Source organism: Neolamprologus brichardi, chromosome 11, assembly GCF_056152115.1.
Source record: "Neolamprologus brichardi isolate AB-2024 chromosome 11, ASM5615211v1, whole genome shotgun sequence".
NCBI classification, from domain to species: domain Eukaryota; kingdom Metazoa; phylum Chordata; class Actinopteri; order Cichliformes; family Cichlidae; genus Neolamprologus; species Neolamprologus brichardi.
In genome coordinates, this window is record NC_142114.1 from 29,916,942 (window position 1) to 29,935,666 (window position 18,725).

Below are 18,725 nucleotides of genomic sequence, written 5' to 3' on the forward strand. Positions count from 1 at the left end.
AATCATCCTGCTGCAACCAGGTTTCTGTAAGGCAGAGTAAATCAATTTGTTGATCAATTATTAAGTCATGTACTAACAGAGACTTGGAGGAGAGAGACCTAATATTTAATAATCCACATTTCACTGTTTTACTCTTTGGTTCAGATGTGGATACTGTATTGTTCTTTCTTTGTAAATGTTTAAGTTGTTTGTTGCTGGTTTTTAGTTTGTTTTTTGTCTTTTTGGAAGCAGACACAGTCTCTATGGAGATGGGTTTTTGGGGGGGTAGCAGGAGGAGAGAAGCTGCAGAGAGGCGTGTAAGACTGCAACTCTGCTTCCTGGTCCCAACTCTGGATAGTCATGTTTTGGGGGGTTTAATAAATTTGTCGATATTTCTAGAAATGAGAGCTGCTCCATCCAAAGTGGGATGGATGCCATCTCTCCTAACAAGACCAGGTTTCCTCCAGAAGGTTTGCCAATTATCTATGAAGCCCACATCATTTCTGGGACACCACTCAGACAGCCAGCAATTTAAGGAGAACATGCGGCTAAACCAACCAGTTGAGTCCAGAGGACTTTGCTGAGTTCAAGTCACTCATTGAACTGGAGAAAGATCTATCATCCAAGCCAAGGGGCCGACTGAAAACAGCAAACACACAGGATGTAGTGGAGCTGATGGAGGAGACGTACAGAGGAGAGAGTGTGGAGGAGACCAGAAAGGCTTTAATGAAGATGAACAGGACTGATCTGGTGCAGAGATTATCAGGTATCACCTCATGCAACGCAAATAAGAGAACAAAGACTTAAATATGTGAGAATACTGCACATAGTTTATCACATTCATAAGAAACCAGGTGCTGACTGATAGAAAAATCTCTTGACTCTGTGTTGTGTAGTGAATGATGAACAAAGACGTTTATATTTTAGTGCTGCTTTTTATAACGTGGATTAGAGCAGAATATGTGCAGGTCAGGCAGGTTGGCTCATTACAGGAGGCTCAAACACAGCACACTACAAAATAATAGCAGCTTCTAGCCGGTGTGCAGTGATATTATGTGACTGTTTCAGGACTTCACAATTACAACAAACCACTGAAACTCTTCTTATTAACAGTTAGACAGTTACAGAGGTCACATGCTCTGTAAAGTCGTAAGATGGAGAGGAAATGGCGTTTCACAAATTTAGAGGATCATCATTTAGCCTGGAGAAATAGTTTGTTGCTTTATAAGAAAGCCCTCCACAAAGCCAGAACATCTTACTATTCGTCTCTGATTGAAGAAAATAAGAACAACCCCAGGTTTCTCTTCAGCACTGTAGCCAGGCTGACAAACAGTCAGAGCTCTGTTGAGCCAACCATCCCTTTAACGTTAACTAGTGGTGACTTCATGAACTTCTTCACAAATAAAATTTTAATCATTAGAGAAAAAATTACCAATAATCATCCCACAGATGTAATATTATCTACAGCTACTCTTAGTACCATTGATGTTAAGTTAGACTCTTTTTCTCCAATTGATCTTTCTGAGTTAACTTCAATAATTACTTCCTTCTTCTATAATTACTTAATATAATTCTAATATAATTACTTCTTTATATTTGTAATAAAGACAAAAAAACACATCTTTAAAACATATTTTATGGCTGTTCTGGAAAAATATATTTCAATAAATACATAAAAATGAGATTAAATAAAAATACTTTGTGAGGAGGAGTAAAAATGACTCCTTCATACTGTTTATTATTGCTGAGGAGGTTTCAGTGTAATTCTGCATATTGTCCATTTTTCCAAAGTCATATTTGCTGAATAATTGTCAGTTAGTTGTTAAATGTGTTTGTCATGAGTGACTTTGAGCACTTTTCTCCTCAGAGAAACACTCTGTGGATGAACGACGCTCTGCACTGATCCACAAAGTGAGTCATGTCACATCTCTGATTCAGTACAAGACAGCAGGCTGAAAGTCAGAGGGCTAAAGTATCATCAGTTCTCATGTTGAGTCATTTTTCTCATGATTTCTGCTGGATGTTTGTGACAAACTGAAGCTTCATTCAGTTTGACTTCTTCAGCAGTAAGTTTCTGCAACACTAATGTCAGGATGTCTTTACCACTGAGGCTGAGCTGAGGAAGTGTCAGCATGTGCATTTGTCCTGACTCTTCAACAGGACAGAGAAATCTGAAAACATCAAACACTTTCAGATTAAACAGGAAACTTTATTCTACTTACAAATATTAATAAAGAATGAAAGACAATGTGAAATCAGAGAAAGATTCTTGGATATATTTCAGTTTTTATCTGCACAGTGAGAGAAGAACTGCAGCCTGTAAAGAAAAACTAATCAAACCCATAAAAGTGGATCACAGTTTTATATTTTCTTCATTTTTTTGATAAACGTACCGCAATTAGTAAATAGACGCTTGTGTTTGGCTAAATAAATATGTGATCCCGTGATTGTGTTTATTGTTCCAGGTGGCAACAATGGCAGCTGTTAAACATCTGCTTTTAGAAACTTTGAATGATTTGAGTGATGAGGAGCTCAAGAAATTTAAGAAGCTCCTGCAGATGATCATTCCTGGGAGGAATCGGTCATATTTCTTATGGAGGTTGAGTCGATCATCAAACAGAGCAGTTATAATGAATCTGATGGTGGATGAACTTGGTCATCAGTCTGTGGAGGTGACCAGAGAAGTTTTCATGCGCATGAACAGAACTGATCTGGTTCAGAAGTTACCAGAGAGCAGCTCAGCATCCAGAGGTGAGACCAACATGCATGAGTGTAAACTCTGTGTCATCAACAGGTTTTTGTGTTGGTGGTGTCATGGTGGTGCAGTGGTTAGCACTGTGTCCTCACAGCATGAAGGTTGTGTGTTTGAGCCTCCTGGTTGGCTGGAACCTTTCTGTGTGGAGTTTGCATGTTCTCCCTGTGCCTGCATGCTTTTCCTCAGAGTGCTCTGGTTTCCAGTCCAAACACATGCTTGTTGGCTTTATTGCTGGTTCTAAATTAAATGTGGGTGTGAAAGGTTGTCTGTCTGTTTAAAACCTGAAGTTTTATTGTCATTTTGTTTAGTTTCACATGATTTTCTCTTTTAAATCATCTGTGTCGTCTGAAGGCTGATTCTACTTGGATGTGTGATGATGTTTCACTCTGTTGTTCCTTCATGAGTGTGTATTTAATTCCTGTTTCAGCCTTCAGTCTGCAGCAGGACCCTTTGAATGCAGAGTCTCGGGCTTGCGCTGGGTCTGTAAGGGAAAGACCAGCTTTCAGTACCAGTTCAGATCTTGGGAGGGACACATGGAGAGGATGGAGAGCAGACAATACATGCCTGCAGGTCCTCTGATGGACGTCACAGTCACTGCTGGGAAGTTAAATGAAGTTCACCTGCCACACTGGATCTGCATCGGTAAGAGGACACGAAGGAAGAATTTCAGATGTTTGACATTTCTGACAGTGAGCGCACAAACTGTTATAAACTGTTCTTCTCACCATGTTTGTGTTGTTGTGTTCTCCTGCAGATGACATCCCTGACATATTGGACAAGTTTGCAGTCGTTCACATAGATGACTGTGGAGATGTTGTGGGAAAAGTGTCTGAGGTCACACCAACACATGTCAAGTTAACTGAACCAAATTTCTCGATAATAGGGGCTCTGATACGTTTCATATTTCCTCCAAAAATCAGCTGTTACACGTTGATGTACTATCAACTCAACACATCATTCCTCAAACTCCACGTCTACCTGATACGACAGGATCCTGCTCTGGAAGAGGTAACTGAACATCTTAATGATGTGAAACAGGACAAGATTCCAAACATTAGGACCGACTGACAAAAGACAAAAGAGACACTGAAAGAAAAATGTTTTTTATACTGAACCCAATGGGAGAAATGTCTCTATTGCTACAATAAATCTCTTCTGTTTGATTATAGGAAGATTTTTTAATCATGTTTTTTCTTTTAACTTCAGCAGCACTTGTGAGAGTCACTTGGCTGTTAAATCTCTTCACTGTAATCTGGAGATTATTTGGACCCAGACCAGAGTTTATAATATTACATAATGCAGACTTCATATAAGCAAAACTCTGAATATTAAAAATTAGACACTTGTTATTAACCAGAGAGTTTACAAAGCACCCATGAAGATGCAAAATATTGATCACCTTCTCATGGTGATACTCTCCCTCTGAGTTTGACACAATATTTCACAACAATCTCTGACTTTATTCTCATTAATGTGACTTTTTCCTCCAGTTTACTTTTCCAGCAGACCATAATACTCTCTCACAAAAATCTTATTGCTTGATTATAAATCTCATTTCAAACACAGATGGTGTACGTTGGTGTAAAGTTAACCCCTATTTTTGATTATTTTGATTTTTCTTTTTTTTTTCTTAAACAGGAAATTACTGAGAAATATTGTGAGAAAAATGATGAGACAAAATCCCTTTTGAATTTTAAAAAAATCATAAAGCATCCCCCAGACCAGTACCTGCAAACTGAGCGTCTCTTCAGCCTCAAAGCCGACAACACAAGTGCAAAAATTCAACCGGAGGTAAAGTTTGTGCTACATGTGGATCGAAACCTTGTTGACAGAAAACACATCAGGCCTTATTTTAGCCAGAATGACACGGCTGCTCTGAAACATACGTGTGTCTTTGCATTGGCTGAGTCAGTGAGGTGAGGGGCATCACACCAGGGACTATCAGCTGTCTTTGTTAGCACAGCTGCACACACTTTAACACAGCAGTTTGTGATGCTGTATTTCAGTCTTCTTCAGGTGCTGATGATAGTTTTACCTGAAGAATATAAAATAATGGTAAAAGTCAACACTAGTGTTTCAGGAAAATCTATTTCTGAAGATAATCCTAAAACTCTTAAGTTCAAACATTGAGTTGCAAAGTAATTATATTAGTGTGCTGCTATTTTTTTAAATGGCTCATTTAAATGCCATCACCTTTTTCCAAAATGACCTGATAGATAAGGAAAGTAAGAAGTTGTGGATTTAAAAAGAATAATAATAATAATAAAAACAAACAAATGTGATTAAACTGAGTAAAAAGGTGTGTAGGTCATTATTCTGTTTTTATTCCAGTTCACATTTTTCTGGGTATTTTTGTTTTAGTTTTAGTTCATTATAAAACTCTTGATGTGAACAAGGTTAAAGGGCATACGCTGAGATCATATTAGAGCATATTTAAAAAACTCAAAGTCTGAGCCTCAACATTGTTTTGACTGAAAATCACTTACATCTGTCTTACTGCATCTAAATAATATCACAAGTCCACAGATAAACTGTCTTTTTATCTTTAGTCTCTGTCACCTACACTTTGTCCATCAAATATATTTAAATGAGTAGATTTAATAAGTAAAATGTAAAACTTGGAGGCTCCATTTCTGTACTAATAGCCAGATGTAAGAACCACAACTGTAACTTTATCGCCTGCATGAAATTGTGACAGAATATTGTGCGCGTGTGTGTGTGTGTGTGTGTGTGTGTGTGTGTGTGTGTGTGTGTGTGTGTGTTCACAGAGGTATTTTAAAGTTCCTTTGTTTTTGTTTTTCAAACACAGGAGTTAACCCTCAGATACAATAGGCAAAACTTCTATGAGGTGTACGTTAAGAATCCAGGCAGTGAACTCATACTTACACTGGTGCACACTCACCCAGTTGATGGTGAACCAGCTGATGAGCCATTATGGAAATGTGAAATTCGAGCAGGTCAGTGGTTATTAAGCAATATTACCCACACTGTTACTAATAGAAATACTGTATGTCATAAAATGTCAAATGTAAGAGGTTTTTTCCATCAAACTTAAAAGAGTCTGCAGCAGTTTGATTGACACTGTTTCCAAAAGTATTCACTCGCTCATCCACATCCTTTCATTTATGTGTTAAAATCACTTCCATGGCCTCAGGTGTATAAAATCAGCACTAAGACATGCAGACTCTTCTACAAACATGTGTGAAAGAATCACTCGTTCTCAGGAGTTCAGTGGTCCTGTGATAGGACGCCACCTGTGCAACAAGTGTCGAGTCGCACATTTTGAAGCCAATATGATAACCTTATCCCACCAATGCTGTGGACGTCCAGCTTTTCAGATCCAATTAAAATCAAATCACTCAAAAAGATCCTCTGGAAAAGAGTAGAATTCTTAGAACAGAGTTTATTAAACAGTGTCATATGAACAGCAGAAATCAGTACAATAAACCAAGATGACAGAAAAAGTGAACAAGCAAAGCGAAGCAACCCCGGAGTGTAGAGCCTCAAAGCACAAACAGCACAGACACAACAGACAGACAGGAAAGAAGCAGCAGAGCGGGGCATATCGACCCTCCTCTTATATGGGATCAGTGACCCCTCCGCCTGCCGTTGGGTACTCTTTCATCCTTTGTTCTTTCTTTTCATCTTCCACGTATGATGCATAACTTTCTGACCCTGCCCCATAACTTTTACATCCATCATTGAATTGGGTCACTTTGTCAGTTTTATGAGAAAACGGCAGTTAACAGTTAATCAATTTGACAATTTTGTCAGGTACGCATGCCAGACGTAAACTGCTTTCTATGCCGAGTAAAGGTTTTTCTTGCCTTCTGGTGGCTGAGGTGAGAACCAGAATCCCAGCTTCACGCACAGGGGGCAGGTTTGTTTATAGGCATCGAAAGGGCTGGACACACCGTGAGGCGCTACAGATAAACGCAGAGAAAGTGTCCTATGCGCATACTTTAGCAATGCCAAAGTAACCTTTGTTTGAACCAGTCACCGTTGGCGATACCACAGTCAAAGGTTACTTATTGATCCTAATTAGTACATTTTCAAACAGTATTGATCAGCATGTGTTTATACAATAAAGGACACAAACTTCATTAATATAATTGAAGATAATGTTTGACCTAAATATGTGGATCTTGTGATTTTGAACTTGTAGAAAAAAAATACTCCAGTATAAGTATATATTTAGTATATAGAAGTGTATATATGATTACATAGTATATATGTGAATCCGTGAATCGCAACCTTATCGTGGTGGAGGGGTTTGTGTGTCCCAAGGATCCCAGGGGTTTTCTGGGGGCTTTTGCCCCCTGGTAGGGTCTCCCATGGCAAATTGGTCCTGGGTGAGGGACCAGACAAAGAGCGATTCAGAAGACCCTTATGAAAAGAACACCGAGGGAACAGTTTACCCTGCCCGGGATAGGGTTACCGGGGCCCCGCCCTGGAGCCAGGCCCGGGGAGGGTGCCCGAGGGCGAGCGTCTGGTGGCCGGGCCTTAGTCCATGGGGCCCGGCCGGGCACAGCCCGAAGAGGAGACATGGGCCCATCCTCCCGCAGGCCCACCACCCGCAGGAGGCACCATAGGGGTCGGGTGCATTGTGTGCCGGGTGGCGGCCAGGAGTGGAGGCCCTGGTGGACTGACCCCCGGCTGCCAAGACTGGCAATAGGGACATGGAATGTCACCTCTCTGGTGGGGAAGGAGCCTGAGTTAGTGCGTGAGGTTGAGAGGTACCGGCTAGATATAGTCGGGCTCACCTCTACGCATGGCTTGGGCTCTGGAACCAGTCTCCTGGAGAGGGGCTGGACTCTGTCTCAGTCTGGAGTTGCCCCTGGTGAGAGGCGACGGGCTGGGGTGGGTATTCTAATATCCCCTCGGCTTGCTGCCGGTACGTTGGGGTTTTTCCCGGTGGACGAGAGGGTTTGTTCCCTGCGCCTTAGGGTCGGGGAACGGGTCCTGACTGTCATCTGCGCTTATGCGCCGAGTGGCAGTACGGAGTACCCAGCATTCTTAGAGTCCCTGGGGGGGGGGGGGGGGAGGGTGCTGGAAGGTGCTCCACCTGGAGACTCTGTTGTCCTGCTGGGAGACTTCAATGCTCACGAGGGTAACGACAGCGAGACCTGGAGGGGCGTGATTGGGAGGAACAGCCTCCCTGATCTGAACCCGAGCGGTGCTTTGTTATTGGACTTCTGTGCTAATCACAGTTTGGCCATAACGAACACCTTGTTCGAACATAAGAGTGTCCATAAGTGCACGTGGCACCAGGACGCTCTAGGCCGTAGGTCGATGATCGATTTTGTAATCGTATCACCAGACCTGTAAAGAGAGGGGCTGAGCTGTCAACTGATCACCACCTGGTGGTGAGTTGGATCAGGTGGCGGGGGAGGACGCTGGACAGACCTGGTGCACCTAAACGCGTAGTGAGGGTGTGCTGGGAACGTCTAGCAGAGGCCCCAGTCCGCGAGATCTTCAACGCACACCTCCGGCAGAGCTTCAACAGCATTCCGAGGGAGGCGGGGGACATTGAGTCCGAATGGACCATGTTCAGCGTCGCCATTGCCGAAGCTGCTGCATTGAGCTGCGGCCGCAAGGTGGTTGGTGCCTGCCGTGGTGGTAATCCCCAAACCAAATGGTGGACACCAGAGGTGAAGGGAGCCACCAGGCTGAAGAAGGAGTCCTATCGGGCTTGGTTAGCCTGTGGGACTCCGGAGGCAGCCGACAGGTATCGACAGGCCAAGCGGAATGCGGCTCGGGCAGTGGCTGAAGCAAAAACTCGGGTGTGAGAGGAGTTCGGAGAGGCCATGGAAAAAGACTTTCGGACTGCCTCGAAGAGATTCTGGCAAACTGTCAGGCGTCTCAGGAGGGGAAAGCGGTGCTCTACCTGCACTGTGTATAGTGCTGGCGGAGCGCTGCTGACGTCGACTAAGAAAATTGTCAGGCGGTGGAAGGAATACTTCGAGGACCTCCTTAATCCCACTGACCCGTCTTCCGAGGAGGAAGCAGAGTCTGGGGATGAGGGGAATGACCCGCCAATTTCTGGGGGCGAGGTCACTGAGGCAGTTAAACAACTCCTTGGTGGCAGAGCCCCTGGTGTTGATGAGGTCCGCCCCGAGTTCCTGAAGGCTCTGGACGTTGTAGGGCTGTCTTGGTTGACACGCCTCTGCAATGTTGCGTGGAGATCAGGGGCAGTACCCCTGGACTGGCAGACCGGGGTGGTGGTCCCCATCTTTAAGAAGGGGGACCGGAGGGTGTGTTCCAACTACAGGGGGATCACACTCATCAGCCTCCCCGGGAAAGTCTATGCCAGGGTGCTGGAAAGGAGAGTTCGTCCGCTAGTCGAACCTCGGATACAGGAGGAACAATGCGGTTTTCGTCCTGGTCGCGGAACACTGGACCAGCTCTTCATCCTCTCGAGGATACTTGAGGGTGCATGGGAGTTTGCCCAACCAGTCTACATGTGTTTTGTGGACTTGGAGAAGGCATTCGACCGTGTCCCTCGGGGTGTCCTGTGGGAGGTGTTGCAGGAGTATGGGGTGTCTGGCCCATTGCTACGGGCCATTCGATCCCTATACAACCGTTGCAAGAGCTTGGTTCGGATTGCCGGCAATAAGTCGGACTCGTTCCCGGTGGGTGATGGGCTCCGCCAGGGCTGCCCTTTGTCACCGGTTCTGTTCATAATTTTTATGGACAGGATTTCTAGGCGCAGCCAAGTGGCGGAGGGCTTTCGCTTTGGTGGCCTCAGAATCTCATCTCTGATTTTTGCGGATGATGTGGTTCTGTTGGCTTCATCGGGTGAGGGCCTCCAGCTCGCACTGGAGCGGTTCGCAGCCGAGTGTGAAGCAGCAGGAATGAGGATCAGCACCTCCAAATCTGAGGCCATGGTTCTCAGCCGGAAAAGGGTGGAGTGCCCACTCCGGGTCGGGGATGAGTTCCTGCCCCAAGTGGAGGAGTTCAAGTATCTCGGGGTCTTGTTCGCGAGTGATGGGAGAAGGGAGCCAGAGATCGACAGACGGATTGGGGCTGCAGCTGCAGTAATGCAGACGCTGCACCGGTCCGTCGTGGTGAAGAGAGAGCTGAGTGTAAAAGCAAAGCTCTCAATTTACCGGTCGATCTACGTCCCTACCCTCACCTATGGCCACGAGCTGTGGGTAGTGACCGAAAGAACGAGATCGCGGATACAAGCGGCGGAAATGAGCTTCCTCCGAAGGGTGGCTGGCCTCTCCCTTAGAGATAGGGTGAGAAGTTCGGCCATCCGGGAGGGGCTCAGAGTAGAGCCGCTGCTGCTCCACATCGAAAGGAGCCAGCTGAGGTGGTTTGGGCATCTGACAAGGATGCCCCCTGGGCTCCTCCTGGGTGAGGTGTTCCAGGCATGTCCCACCGGGAGGAGGCCCCGGGGCAGACCCAGGACACGCTGGAGAGATTATATCTCTCAGCTGGCCTGGGAACGCCTTGATGTTCCCCCGGATAAGCTGGAGGAGGTGGCTGGGGAGAGGGAGGTCTGGGCCTCTTTGCTTAGGCTGCTGCCCCCGCGACCCGGCCTCGGATAAAGCGGATGAAGATGGATGGATGGATGGATATGTGAGTATATGTCCAGTGTGTACAGGTACATATGTCATATATATATATATATATATATATATATATATATATATATATATATATATATATATATATATATATATATATATATATATATATATATATATATATATATATATATATATATATATATCATAGAAAATCCACAACATTAGTCCTGTGGTGAAATTCACTTTCTACAAAATATTATACATACAGTCAGCTGTTAGTGGTATTATAACAAAGAACGACAGCAAATCAGCCACAAAGTGACGGGCCACGTAAAATCACAGAGGTCTCCAACTTTCTGCAGAGTCAGTCGCTACAAACTTCACGTGGCCTTCAGATTAGCTCAACAACAGTGCATAGAGCGTTTCAGAGAATGGGTTCCCATGGCAACCAGCTGCTTGAATACTCTGTTTTATTCAGATGAAAGACCTTGAATTTGAACTTTCATATTTAACTCTAATGTCAAGTATCAATATTTTGATTTTCCTTGAATTCCAGATGACTATCCAGACTCTGGTCAAGCTGAAGGTAAGATATCACACAAAAGGAGCATTTAGACGAACCTTTTATTCAGATTATAAATGAATGATTTTCTTCTTCTTCTTCTTCTGTTTTTTTTTAACCCTTTAAAACTGGTCGGAGCGGGCACGCTCCGTTTTGCGCAACTATTTTTAAATCCCGGTAGCTCTGCAACCACGTGAGCTAGCGCAATAAATTTTTTTGCATATGAAACTGGAGGAGTTGTACTTACATCTTATGCCATCAGCTTGTCCTCGGTCACAGTTTCCTTCCACATATAGCTTTGCAAAAACTGCATAAAAAGCGCTTGCAGCAACAAAAATAATATTCCAGAAACACGCTTTGTCGATCCGATCAGCTGTTCATAACACTTCCTACGTTGGAATAGACGTCAGCTCGAACTATCGCATGTCCGGCATTACCTGCCTGAAACCGGAAGTGACGTCATTTTCGCGGAAATGTAGTTTTTTACCATCAGGGCCTCATGAGCCTATACTGATGTTTTTAAAAGTTATCTTTGACTTTATGACTTTCTGTGTCGTTTCTGGGATGCTTAGGACTCACATTGCACTGCTGGAAATAGTTTATTTTGATGCATGCGCTGTTTTTTTGCAAATTTGCACTATAATATTTATTTTCGTTTTTCCTGCAGTGTATAAAAATTGGTGTATTTCAAAAATAAAACTATGAAGACACTCAAAATAAATTTCCTGTGGTGGGAAACTATTTTGTGCAACTTTTTTGTATTTACAGTTTTGAGGGATAAGCCTCTTAAATTTCTCTAACTAGAAATATATGTTAAAAAAAACAAAAACGATTTTCAATATTTTTGTAGTTTATTGCACTTTTTTGCAATTTATGTAATTACTATGCACTTAATGCATACATATTATTAAAATTTAGGCTGTAATGGTTGTATTGATGTATAGCAACTTGAAATGCTCCCAAAAATGTCTCTACAACATGTAAAAATATAATATAAGCTCTGGCGGACTTGGTTCTATGGTAAGTCTTAAAGGGTTAAGTAGACCAGAATTTAGTGGAATATTCGTTGGTGCAGTTATTTAATTGTTTTAATTTGGTGGCACTGAGTCTCTAATGTTTCAGTTTGCTAGCATAATGAAAGTTAAGAAGTTTGAACATTTGTTAAGAAATTAAAAACTTTCCTTGTTATTTTTAACAGCTGCAGGATCCTCAGTGGGAGCAGCTGCTGTCAGCTCTCAGTTGGCTGGTAGGTTCATCAATATTAACTGAGTTTTATAATGAAACACAGAAAACTGATCAATACTAACTGTGCTTATGTTCCCCAATGACTAAGATGTTGCTTTAAATTTTAGAGATGATTAAATTGAAACTAAAGCTTTGTCCTGTATGGCATGTCCCTGACCTTTGACCTTGAAGTATCACATACTAAGATGGTGTATTTGATTATCTTCACCCATGTGATTGGAGCAGAATTGGCTGAAATCTTTGGCTTCTATAAGCCTTCAAAACTTTATGGCATCATTGTGAACTGAAAAAATAAAAAGTGTGTTGCACATCTCCTTCCATGCCGCTCACATGTTGTATTACTGGATATGGATTTTTTGTTTTTTTACTTGATTACGTCATGGGTCGCTGTGTGGCAGGCAGGAGTTGGACCCAAAATGCAGGCACTCACGCATGAGGTTTAAACACAAAAAACTCAGCTTTATTTGCTGGCAGGGGAAAGGCATAAAAAAAACAAAACGCAAACTAAACTAAACTAAACTGCAAACTCAAACAAAACTCAGTGATACACAGGGAGATCCACACAGCATGAGGGACGACGCGACACTGACTCAGAGAAACACAGGGTTTAAATACACTGGGAAGTAACGAGGGGAATGAGACACAGAAGGAGAGCACAGCTGGGAGAAATCAGGACTGACGAGACAAAGAACAGAGTTTAAAAATATTTGACCAACTCAAAAAACTACAGGCAGATGTTGTCCTTTTACAAGAGACCCACAGACCTCTTAGAGGTTCGAATGAACTTAAAACACCTGAGTTTCCTAATGTGTTCTCAGCTTGTTATAATTCTAGACAAAGGGGAGTAGCAATTTCAATCCATAAAAATATTAATTTCACAGTACTCGATACAGTTATAGATCCAGAGGGCAGATTCTTAATCATTAAACTATCTATACTTGATAAAAAGCTATGTATTGTAAGTGTATATGGTCCAAATGTTGATGATCCCTCATTCTTTCACGGTTTTTTCAGTGCACTCTCTGAACACTTAGATGGCACACTTGTGCTTGGAGGCAACCTCAACCTTGGACTAAATGAAGAAATGGATAGGCTCAATACAGCAGGAACTCAGCGTAATTGGCAGTCCACAAATATAATCAAACAGTATATGAGCGACTTTGGTCTTTGCGATGCATGGCGCTCCCTTCACCCCACCAATAAGGAATATACTTTTTTTTCACATGTTTATCACTCCTACTCTCGTCTGGATTATTTTTTGGTCAGCAGCTCACTGCTGAGTGACGTTTCAGACACTGAGATTCACCCTATAGCTGTCAGCGATCATGCTCCTGTATCTTTAACACTAATGCACAAGAATAATACTACGCCAAGTAAAAACTGGAGATTTAATACATCACTGCTTAAAGATGAAGACTTTATTAAATATTTTAAAAAAGAGTGGACTTCATATTTAGACTTTAATGACACTCCCGGAACATCAGCTTCTGTTTTATGGGAAGCAGGGAAAGCTGTGATGAGAGGTAAAATAATTTCTTTCTCATCACATAAAAAGAAACAAGAAAACAAAAATATTCAGGAATTAGAAAAAACCATCAAATCACTAGAAGAAGCCTACGCGTCCCACCAAGATCAGGAAACATTGAACAAAATACGCAAAACAAAACTAGAATTAAATGAGATAATTGATAAAAAAACAAAATTCTTAGTACAAAGACTACGCTTACAAAATTATGAACATAGTAATAAATCCGGTCAATTCCTAGCAAACCAGCTAAAATAAGTAAAGAAAAAACAACTATATGTGCTGTTCAAGATTCATCTGGGAACACAATATATGAACCGAAACAAATAAACAACATTTTCAGGGATTTCTATAAAACGTTGTATTCACCACAAATAAACCCATCTAAAAAGGAAATTGATCAGTTTTTAGACAACATAACTCTCCCAAAATTATTAGACTTTCAAGCAATGGCACTGGATTCGCCACTGACATCAGGTGAACTCCAGGAAGCCCTGATAAGTATGTCCAATAATAAGGCTCCAGGTCCAGACGGCTTTCCTGCAGAATTCTACAAAGAATTCTGGACGATTCTAGCACCAGTTTTTTACAGAACGTTGTTAGAAATCAAAGAAAAGGGCAGACTTCCATCAAATATGAATTCTGCAAACATTAATCTCCTGCTAAAACCAGGCAAAGACCCTGTATATCCCTCAAGCTATCGTCCAAAAACCCTTTATAAATGTAGACCTCAAAATAATCTGCAAAGCTCTCTCGAAGAGACTAGAGAAAATAACCCCCCTCTTAATTCATCCTGACCAAACTGGTTTCATAAAAGGTAGGCACTCATCAACAAATACACGTAGATTGCTTAATTTGATAGACTACTCATACAGTAAAAACCTTGAAACTACAATATTTTCCTTAGATGCAGAAAAAGCGTTTGACAGAGTTAACTGGAAATTTCTATTTGCAACTTTACACAAATTTGGTTTTGGATCTTCTTTCATCAACTGGTTAAAAATATTATATAATTCCCCAACAGCTTGTGTCAGAACAAATGACCAGACATCCTCCAGCTTATGTCTCCTGAGGGGCACCAGGCAGGGATGCCCACTCTCCCCTTCACTGTTTGCCATTTTTATTGAACCACTAGCAGCAGCAATTAGACAGAATTCAGCAATTAAGGGCATAAAATGCTAGAACGTGGAACATAAAATCAGCCTTTATGCGGATGATGTGTTACTCTTTCTCCAAAATTCACAAACCAATATCTCTGGGGTGATTGAATTGATAAACTCTTTTGCAAGAATATCAGATTACTCAATTAACTGGTCAAAATCTACAGTCCTTCCAATTAATTGCTCCTTCCATAATTCCTCTTCTACTCCACTGCAATCGGGAAATATAAAATATTTAGGTATTAATATTTCTCCCAAGCTTGCAGATCTAACTAAATTAAACCATACCCCACTTTTAAAGAAAGTAGAAGGTGATCTGGCTAGATGGAAATGTCTACCCATATCACTCATGGGAAGGGTTGCTGCTATAAAAATGATGGTATTACCAAAAATAAATTATTTATTCTCAATGATCCCAACTAAACCGCCGCAAGATTGGTTCAGATCTCTAGATTCTTATATGTCCAAATTCCTTTGGAAAAATAAGCCCCCACGTATAAGCTTAAAAACACTACAAAAGACCAAGGATAAAGGAGGATTAGAACTACCTAACTTTCAGCACTACTTCTTAGCCAACAGGCTTCAGTTTATCTCAGGATGGCTAAAACATACCCTCTTAGATGAACCTTGGCTAGATGTAGAACAAGCACTTTGCAATAATCTAGAGATTTCAGATCTACCATTTATCAGCTCAAACATCCAACGACATGAATGCTTCAAAAGCATCAACATCAGCTCTTCTCTGACAGCATGGTGGGAGTTTCTGAAGTTGACAGAGTCTTCATTAATCCCATGCAAACGTACACCTATCTGGAACAACCCTGACATATTACAAAACAATAATATGATAAACTTTTCAGATTGGAGTGGTAAAGGAATCAAATATGTAGAACATATACTAGAAGGAACAGAATTTATTTCATTTGACAGACTAGTTACACAATATGGGATCAACAAGAAAAGATTTTTAGAATATCAACAAATTAAATCCATAATAAAAAAGAAATTTAAACCGGGTCAAGTTGAACTACAAACACCACCAAGTGTGGTTCAATTTCTTACTCTTAAAACCCCCAAATTACTATCCAAAATATACAGAATGCTTTCTAAAACAGATGAATCAATATCACTTCCTATTGCAAAATGGGAAGCGGATTTATCAGTTAACTTAGACCTGGTCAGTTCCTGTCGGTGGCGCTGTCACTTGGTGTTCGCTCACTCTGTGGTATAGTATCACTTCCTGTTCCTGCTCAAACACAGTGGTGTTTCTGAGTAGCTTATTTGCTTAGCAGTTTAATTAACAACTTTTAAATACATTCTTTTTTCATAGTATAATCTTCACGTGCTTCATCCGAAGCACACTTTCTGTGTACTCACTACCTAATTTATAGCCAAAGTATTCACTCACTGTCTCTGTACTGTTTCGCTAGCTTAGCTCGTAGCCGGCTCGTTAGCACCATGGCTACTTCACCTGTCCCTCCTGCACTTTCTTGCTCATTGTGTCAGATGTTTAGTTACTCCTCGGCCTCCTTTAGCAGTAATGATATCTGTAACAAATGTAGCATATTTGCAGCTCTGGAGGCCAGGATTACTGATCTGGAGACTCTGCTTCGCACCCTTCACTCACCCTTAGCTAGCCAGGCCCCTGTAGCTGGTGCAGCCGAAGATAGCGTAGGCCCCGCTAGCTGTTCCCCGGCAGATCCCAAGCAGCTGCGGAAAGAGGGCGGCTGGGTAACGGTGAGGAGGAAGCATAGTCCTAAACAGAAGCCCCAGGTACACCACCAACCCGTTCATTTGTCTAACCGTTTTTCCCCACTCGGTGACACACCCGCTGGGGGTCAAACTCTGGTAATTGGTGATTCTGTTCTCAGACATGTGAAGCTAGAGACACCGGCAACCATAGTCAATTGTCTTCCAGGGGCCAGAGCAGGCGACATTGAAGGAAATTTAAAACTGCTGGCTAAGGGTAAACGTAAATTCAGTAAAATCATAATTCACGTCGGCAGTAATGACACCCGGTTACGCCAATCGGAGGTCACTAAAATCAATATTGAATCGGTGTGCAACTTTGCCAAAACAATGTCGGACTCTGTAGTTTTCTCTGGTCCCCTCCCCAATCAGACCAGGAGTGACATGTTTAGCCGCATGTTCTCCTTAAATTGCTGGCTGTCTGAGTGGTGTCCCAGAAATGATGTGGGTTTCATAGATAATTGGCAAACCTTCTGGAGGAAACCTGGTCTTGTTAGGAGAGATGGCATCCATCCCACTTTGGATGGAGCAGCTCTCATTTCTAGAAATATGGACAAATTTATTAAACCCCTCAAAATATGACTATCCAGAGTTGGGACCAGGAAGCAGAGTTGCAGTCTTACACGCCTCTCTGCAGCTTCCCTCCTCCTGCTACCCCCCCAAAAACCCATCTCCATAGAGACTGTGTCAGCTTCCAAAAAGACAAAAAACAAACTAAAAACCAGCAACAAACAACTTAAACATTTAAAAAGAAAGAACAATACAGTATCCACATCTGAACCAAAGAGTAAAACAGTGAAATATGGATTATTAAATATTAGGTCTCTCTCCTCCAAGTCTCTGTTAGTACATGACTTAATAATTGATCAACAAATTGATTTACTCTGCCTTACAGAAACCTGGTTGCAGCAGGATGATTATGTTAGTTTAAATGAATCAACACCCCCGAGTCATTCTAACTACCAGAAGTCTCGAAGCACAGGTCGAGGGGGCGGTGTGGCAGCAATTTTTCACACCAGTCTATTAATTAATGAAAGACCAAGACAGACTTTTAATTCATTTGAAAGCCTGATGCTTAACATTGTCCACCCCAGCTGTGAAACTCAGAAACCAGTCTTACTTGTTATCATCTATCGTCCACCTGGGCCTTACACAGAGTTTCTGTCTGATTTCTCAGACTTTATATCTAATTTAGTTCTGAGCTCAGATAAAATAATTATTGTGGGTGATTTTAACATCCATGTTGATGCTAAAAATGACAGCCTCAACATGGCATTTAATCTGTTGTTAGACTCAATTGGTTTCTCTCAAAATGTAAAAGAACCCACCCACCACTTTAATCACACTCTAGATCTTGTTTTAACATATGGCATAGAAACTGAACATTTAACAGTGTTTCCTGAAAACCCTCTCCTGTCTGATCATTTCTTGATAACATTTACATTTACAATAATTGATTATGCAGCAGTGGAGAGTGGACTTTATCAAAGTAGATGTCTTTCTGAAAGCGCTGTAACTAAGTTTAAGAATATAATCCAGCCACTGTTATCATCGTCAATGCCCTGTACCAACATAGAGCAGAGCAGCTATCTGAACGCTACCCCAACAGAGGTCGATTATCTTGTTAATAATTTCACCTCCTCACTACGTACGACTCTGGATACTGTAGCTCCAGTGAAAACTAAGGTCTCTAATCAGAAGTACCTGACCCCGTGGTATAATTCTCAAACACGTACCCTAAAGCAGATGACTCGTAATCTGGAGAGGAAATGACGTGTCACAAATTTAGAGGATCATCATTTAGCCTGGAGAAATAGTTTGTTGCTTTATAAGAAAGCCCTCCGCAAAGCCAGATCAGCTTACTACTCATCACTGATTGAAGAAAATAAGAACAACCCCAGGTTTCTCTTCAGCACTGTAGCCAGGCTGACAAAAAGTCAGAGCTCTTTTGAGCCAACCATCCCTTTAACGTTAACTAGTGATGACTTCATGAACTTCTTCACAAATAAAATTTTTATCATTAGAGAAAAAATTACCAATAATCATCCCACAGATGTAATATTATCTACAGCTACTCTTAGTACCATTGATGTTAAGTTAGACTCTTTTTCTCCAATCGATCTTTCTGAGTTAACTTCAATAATTACTTCCTCCAAACCATCAACGTGTCTTTTAGACCCCATTCCTACAAAACTGCTCAAAGAAGTCCTGCCAT

General features: G+C 41.8%; 1 protein-coding gene across 1 annotated transcript in view; it reads left to right on the top strand.

Annotated features, from left to right (window-relative positions):
- LOC118455003 (uncharacterized) overlaps positions 1-18,725 on the top strand; it is a 56,471-nt gene that overhangs the window by 28,232 nt on the left and 9,514 nt on the right. Inside the window, exons 9-14 of the mRNA XM_087847995.1 lie at positions 3,162-3,376; positions 3,489-3,742; positions 4,373-4,525; positions 5,544-5,691; positions 10,826-10,855; positions 12,030-12,077. Coding sequence (XP_087704121.1) covers positions 3,162-3,376; positions 3,489-3,742; positions 4,373-4,525; positions 5,544-5,691; positions 10,826-10,855; positions 12,030-12,077 — 848 coding nt within the window. The remainder of the gene's footprint in view (positions 1-3,161; positions 3,377-3,488; positions 3,743-4,372; positions 4,526-5,543; positions 5,692-10,825; positions 10,856-12,029; positions 12,078-18,725) is intronic.